Source organism: Adiantum capillus-veneris, chromosome 14, assembly GCF_014529385.1.
Source record: "Adiantum capillus-veneris isolate H3 chromosome 14, ASM1452938v2, whole genome shotgun sequence".
In the NCBI taxonomy this organism is placed as follows: Eukaryota; Viridiplantae; Streptophyta; class Polypodiopsida; order Polypodiales; family Pteridaceae; genus Adiantum; species Adiantum capillus-veneris.
In genome coordinates, this window is record NC_140944.1 from 47315995 (window position 1) to 47323158 (window position 7164).

The 7164-nt window shown below is 43.4% G+C and overlaps 1 protein-coding gene across 1 annotated transcript; it reads left to right on the top strand.

The window, feature by feature from the left end:
• The first annotated feature begins 370 nt into the window (after nt 1-370).
• On the top strand, nt 371-2064 carry LOC147442324 (uncharacterized). Its single transcript, XM_086529636.1, has 3 exons — nt 371-526; nt 947-1179; nt 1261-2064. Exons 1-3 carry the CDS (start codon nt 371-373, stop codon nt 1739-1741), a joined length of 870 nt encoding a protein of 289 aa, XP_086385762.1. The 3' UTR covers nt 1742-2064.
• Nucleotides 2065-7164: the final 5100 nt, after the last annotated feature.

The window sequence follows — 7164 nt, forward strand, 5'->3', positions numbered from 1 at the left end:
CTAGCTGCCCTCCAGAAGGTACAAACACGAGGGAGGATTGCTCGGAAAAACTGCTCGAGGATGATGTCCAGCCCACAATGGCAAATCGGGTGATGGACTTCCTCAGCAGCTCTTCTGATGACCGAGATCTTGACAATGATTATCTATATGAGTCTGATGATGCCCACTATCCTGGGTCTGGCAAACCCGCAGAGGGCAATGCAAAGAGCCGGGAAAATCAGGCATACAAGTTTTTCATGGAAATCTTTGAGGAAAATGAAGAACTGTAGAAGAGGTACAAAGGCATGGTACAGGGGAATTCGACTGCCTTGTCTGCTCTAACATCCCCAACAAGCCCATAAAACGATACACTGGGTTAGTCAGTGTTGTCATGCATGCAAAGAAGATTCTGAACACCAAGAGGTGCCATATTGATCACCGTGGATTTGCTCGTTCTGTTTGTGATTTTATGGGCTGGGATGCTAATGGCAATTCATTGGTGAAAAACATTGAGACTATCCTGCCACGAGCATGTCTCATGAAACCTGTAAGTATTCCAGGGGAATGAGATTGTTTCAATATATTTTTTGGTATCCTTACAACATGCAGGGCTGAAGGAATAATGCTTGGGCATAAACCTTAAATTGAAAGTTTCAGCTTTCTCAAACAGCGACGTTCTATAAATCTCAGAACTAATTATGTTAGGGAGCTCTTCCTGTTGCTTAGTCTCGATTGGATGCATGCACATCTGACTTTTGAATCATGGTTCCAAAAGGATCTCCATTAGATGCATAACTTTCATAATGTGCATCAGTGCACGACAACTATGAATTTCTGATAACGATTTTTGGTATGTTGTATGGACCCCTGTATGTGCAGGCAACCTCCTTCAACACCCAAAAAGCATGCAGTTGAGAGAGAGAGAGAGAGAGAGAGAGAGAGAGAGAGAGAGAGATTACTCTTGCAGGGTAATGAGAAGACCTTCAGAGATTCAGAAGATGAGCTTGCTGGTGGTACATACTTAATCAGCTCAGAGATGAAAGAGTCAGATGAAGATGAAGACACAGTTACACAGGGACTCTTGGAGGATAACTTGATCATGGTAGAGGAAAATGTTAGGTTATTCATACCTTCGGAGAACAATATTGTGATGATGGTAGATGAAAATGGCATCACACACTGTGCCAGAAGAAATTGGTGGTAAAGATTCACCAAGCTCTGGTTCGGCCCAGCCTGCGAGTGGTGCAGAGCAGGGAGGCTCCAAGACGTCGTCTATGGCAGGGGGCTGGGCCTAGCAGGGCGTGATAACAGTGGTTGGTGGCGTGGCTATGGAGCAGACAGCTGCTCATGTCCGAGCAGGGGGGTTTTCGCCTCGGAGGGAGGCTCCCGGCCACTTCTCCCACAGCCAGGTGATTTCCTCCCTTCCTCCCCTAAATTTTTTGATTTGGGAGAGGCCCTCCCTCCCACCTCTTCACCAAGAGGAGTAGGACGGGAAATTCTTTGGAGGTTCTTCAGGATGCAGGAGGCTTGTGGCAAGTTCCTCTTTGTATCAAGGCAACGGAGGACGGGGCAAGGCTCTCCTTGTAGCCTGGTGTGCTGTTGGAATATTGGTTGCCGAGTTCTTGTTGGTTTCCTGATCTGCCTCGGTTCGAGGGCAAGCGACCTCTTGGTGGCAGTGGAGGCTGTTTGGTGGCACCCGGTGGGCCTGTGGTTCCAGATGGTGACTTGGTGTGCAGGTGCTTGGCAGTGTTGTCAGCTTTAATTGGCTGCTGATCTCGGTTCGGATTCTCTTTCTGGCTACCTGGTGGCGGCCTCACTTGTGGGGCTTTCTGATGTAGCAGGTGATGGAGACTTTGGGCTCCCCCCTTCTGTGGCAGTAGGTGGTCTTTCTCTGTCTACCATGTTAGTCATTGTATGTGTCAGTTGGATCCTAATGCTGTGGTTGTATTACGTCTAGGGTGTCTCCCTTTGGTTCTGTTGTATTCGGTTGATATGGTTCTGACAGTCTGTATGATGCCCTGGCACGTATGTGAGCAGGGCTTATCTGTAGTTTTTTTGGGATTTACTCACATTCTGTTTCACCAAGCTCAGAGATAAAAGAGTCTGAAAATGATGATGTGATCCACATGTTATTCGCCCTTTCGGAGAACATCTGATAAGCTGAAGATGAAGATGATAGGAGGCCTTTATTGTTAGAGCAAGATTACGGCCTATTGTGGCCACTTCTATGTATAAGGTTGAGTACTTAACTCAATCTAGGTTGTGGGTCGGTGACCCGTACACCTGCTAGACACAGTTCTCATGCACATTTAGGGTTTGCGCCAGGAATTTGCCCATTTCAAGTCTATTCAGGCCATTTCATCATTTTGAGGGTGAGGGTTTTAGTTTTGGTTATGGTATTTGATAGAGATATTTGCCCGACCTTGCCTTGGCTCACTATATATGTGGCCTATGGTGCTCTCTGTCCTTTGTTTTGTATCATTCACAAAGTTTGCCATCTAGAGTTATTTGGCTCGTTAGCCTTCTATCCATAGATCTCTCCTCTCCTCACTCTCATGTGCCATCGTTGCGACACCTTGCCCACTCCGACATTTATACCTAGAATTGAGTGTGATTGGCTCAAATGTCCTGAGACAGATTTGGATATTGGACATAGATATTAGTTTGTAACCTCTATCTACAATGAGAATCGAAGTGCATCGATAGTCACAAAGAATGAAGTAAATTCATGCACGCATAACGCACATTGAGATACATCACTATTATGTTAGGGAGAGTTTAGAGACATCAACTTGCCCTATGTGCAAGTTCACAAGGTAAGACTTATTAGTCTACCCACAAATTCTTTGCCTTGTGAGAAGTTTAAAGTGCTTTACAAAGCTGGGGCTTACTCCCTTTTGGATTGATCACAATCTATAATGTGCGAGTTCTTGTCTACCAACCACACCCAATGGATATGTTGCCATAGTGATGTCTAAACGTTGCCATGAAATGCATGTTCACATTCTTGACATAAAAAAACTCACAAAAACATCGTGAACTGTTCACATGTTTTTGTTTTGCCTAGATCAAATGCTCAAATGAAACTCTTAGTTCTCAAAGGCTGCATACATGATTAACCCCTTCAATCTCAAATATTGATGTTTTTATACTAAGCTGTATTTTGGCTTTGTTAACACTAGTTTGGTACCAAAACAAGACACTCAAGTGTCCTTTTTTTCATAAATTTAAATTAAATGCTACTTGCATTAGACGATATATTTAAGAAAACCCTCTTGATCATTAAATATGTTAGTTAGAGGGTCTTTTAAAAATATAACCTTGCATTTTAGAAGCTACCACGATCATTAATTATACTCATAAAGTTGACCTTCATAAGACTGTGATTGATGCTTCAAAGAAATCGACTTTATAAGTTCAAGAAAAAATGAAGCGATTTTGTAAAAAAATTTACATGACTTTTCCACAATGGTGCTATAGATAATTGAAAGTTTCATGTACAAAAAAAATTACTTTCGAGTATATAAAATAATGGAAAGTTCTACGTGTTTGATATGGCCATCTCAAGTATATCGTCATATACAAAGAAAAATATGTTTTTGCTGTATTTGTGAGTTTTAGAAAGTGATATGTTGCTTACCCTCTCCATTGAGGACTCAAGCTAACAAGGAGAAGGGCTTTGGTATGCAACAATTATTGGATTACTTCAAATATTCAAAACTGCGTACGAGAAAACTTTGATATTTTCATGCTTGAGACATAAGCGCTCATAACCTCAAATAAAATCAAACTTTCTACGTAGATCCACTAAAAGTATCAAAGTACATGGTACAGACACAATTGGGGCACCTAAACCCTTGGTTTCAATGTTATTATGGAGAACTCAAGATTTTTTAGAGTTTTTGCATGATAAACCATTTAAGATAGAGTTCAAGCAATGAGATTAAACTGAGTTAGGGAGCCAAAAAAATACGTACTTTCTTGGTTTTAACATATAAAATCATTTGTAGTTGTCAAACTACACTATAATAGCTCCAATTTCATGAGGGGACGTTTGGAAGACCAAAATTATGCTCTTATTCAGCAAATGCTCAAGTATGAAATTATGTCTATAATTTGCATGTGACATGGAAACTAGTCTTTGAAGGGCATTCTATTGTTTTGTAGCACAAAGTACTAACATTTGACTTTTATAAACATAAAAAAGGTCATTTCTACAAAAAGATATAAGAATTTTATGATTTTTTTGGCAAAACAGCTTGAAATTTTACTAAAATTTATAGCTTAGAACTTACTATGGTTATCTCCATAGAGATTGTATCTTGGCATGGAGAAAAATCCAAGGTTTTCTTTCCCTTATAACCAACCTATGGTAGAAGCAAAGTATAACAAAATTCTTTCTAGCTTAACAAATAAATTGCTGAAACTCGGTAGGAAAACAGGACACTTGAATGTCCAATTACAGGACTAGTGTTAAGCTTTGTGTGTGTAATCTTGAACCATAATCATGCCATAATCCAACACTCAAATCATAACACACAAAAAGGATGTGGTAGAGAAAGAGTGTGTGGACATGTAGGGAACTTGAAAGGATATTATTTTGTAATGTGCTTTCGTTTATGAATGGTATGCGGACCCTGTTGTTCGTTTCATTAGGTGTCACTAGTTTTATAATTAATACGTATTGGTCCACTTTAAATAAATATCAATAGTTGAAAAGATTCCCATGAATCTCTAACTCCCCCTCCCCTCCCTCATGCAGCGGCCCCTCCTCCCCTACCAGGTATGTCTCCCTCCTCTTGTACTCGCCATGCTGCTGTAGTCCTCGCATCCCCCCCCCCCCCCCCCCCCCCCCCCCACACACACACACACACACACACACACACACACACACACCTTCCTCCCCTTCATCTCACCATGCTCCTCTAAACCCTTGCTCTGCATACAACCATGCTGCCTATCAAATCGAAAGCTCAAAAACGCAGGTGGAGAGAGAGAGAGAGAGAGAGAGAGAGAGAGAGAGAGAGAGAGAGAGAGAACGATCCACATTCGGAATGCCAAGTTGAGGCTGCATGGTGTGTGTACTCTGTAGTTCAAGCCATGCGTGTGTGTGTGTGTGTGTGTGTGTGTCCGAGTTGAGACCACCCCTTCCTCGTCGCCTCTCCTCAAATCTCGTGCGCCTTCTCCCTTGCCACCCTCAACCTCCAGAGTCCACCCTCTCTCTCTCTCTCTCTCTCTCTCTCTCTCTCTTCAATAATCAGATGGTTTGCATGCCGGCCTCCTCCAACCACTTTTTCTTCCATAATTATCATGAGGACCCTTTCCATACACCCTTCTCCAGAAAGATCTCGCAAGATTCTTCTCTTGTTTCTTTTCCAAAATGTGTAAGACATACTCTTGAGATAATTTCTTTATCAATCAACTCAATGTTGCTAGCTATAGCACTAGGCTAAAGTGGGCGACAAATTTTTGCTGATGTAGTGCACCATTTTTGGACTGGATGGGCACGACTGAAAGAGTGCAACACCATCTACCTACCCTAAAAATTGAGCCGCGAGAATAGAGCTTCAACAGTGACCAAAAATCTACATGTAACAAAATTGGTTGTGAATGGGAGGCCACACCAAGGGGGTAAATTGGGACACTATGGCTAGCCCCCTCATCAATGGGCTTATTGTGTCCCAAAGGTGGACCTTTACCTACTCAAAGTTAGGGAGCCAGAGGTCCCTCCAGAGGGAGCCTGAGGTCCCTCTAGAGGGACCCGGCTTTTTAATGGCCCTTTTACATTATGGGAGCTAACTTTGACCACACTCACATTATTCTTAAACAGACTTTGAAGATGAAGTTGACAAAAAAATCATTAGGACCATTATTTTGCAGGCTTGAGGTGTAACTCTACTGAAGTTTGCTTTTTATGGTCAGGCAGCGTACTATATATAGGACCTCTATGTATACATAATCCCTTTGGCTTAGCCTAGGATAATGTATACATAATCCCTTTGGCTTAGCCTAGGATAATGTATAGATAATCCCTTTGACTAAGCCTAGGATAATGTAATCGTGCTTTATGCACATAATGGTGAAATAAATTTAAACTCCTTTGCCTAGAAAGGGAAGAAAGTTCATGACTTGAATTAGCACTTGGGATCGGACCATATGCAAGGCTGTCCACCACTCCCGTTTTCTATGTTGTCCAAATGATTCAATGGATAAATTCTTCCTTTATTATCCAAGTACCCTGTTAGGACAAGGGTCCTAGGACTAGGCCAAGGGCAAGGGCATATGGTTAAGGGGTCTTACTTGCATGAGCCAAGGGCTATAAGTAGGGAGGTTGGGAGGAGATCAGTATGCCTAGCCTAACCACCTGCGGTCTTACATTGGTATCCGAGCCAGGGGAGAGGAGGCATGGCAAAGCTCCTTCTCTCTCTCAGAATCCCCATCTCTCTCATGGCATCTTCCCTCAAATCAAGCATGGCGGAAGAAGCATGGAAAAGCTCTCCATCTCTCTCTCTCTCTCTCTCTCTCTCTCTCTCATGGCATCCTCAAGCATGGCGGAAGGAGGCATGGAGGTTTCTCTCGCATGGAGCAAGGTGCTCTCCCTTTCCACAGACGCATGGAGCACGGTTAGTGCTCGAAGCCGTAGTGACCCCTCTCTCTCTCTCTCTCTCTCTCTCTCTCTCTCTCTCGTGAGGCGTGGAAGAGGAGGAAGCTTGTTTGGCATGCAACTGCCGGGTGCACGAAAAAGGTACATCTATAGGCGCCGATCTCTAGCAGCCAACACAGAACGCAGAGGCCTTACCACTTGGCTATCACAGTCTTGCACGAAAAAGGAATCAACTTGGGCATGATTGGCATGCAACTAAATGGCGTAGGTCTATATTCTCGGTGTCCGTCTCATAGGACCCAAGGATATGAGGGACTCGACAGCGGTGAGGTCGGCGGGGGAAGGTTCCCTTGCGTGCACAAGAGCACCATGACACCCTGCACGACAGCTTCCGAGAGTAGGCTCAACAGGAGCGCGATGAAACCATGTGCAAGGCGGCCGCAGACACAACACAGGTTTTTTTTAAAAATTTATTTAATATTTTGAGTTTGGTGTTCAAACATAGGCACCCAAAGGACAACCCTAAGGGCACCCTCCCATGCAAGGCATGCACGCTTCTCAGCATGCAAAGCATGCACGGG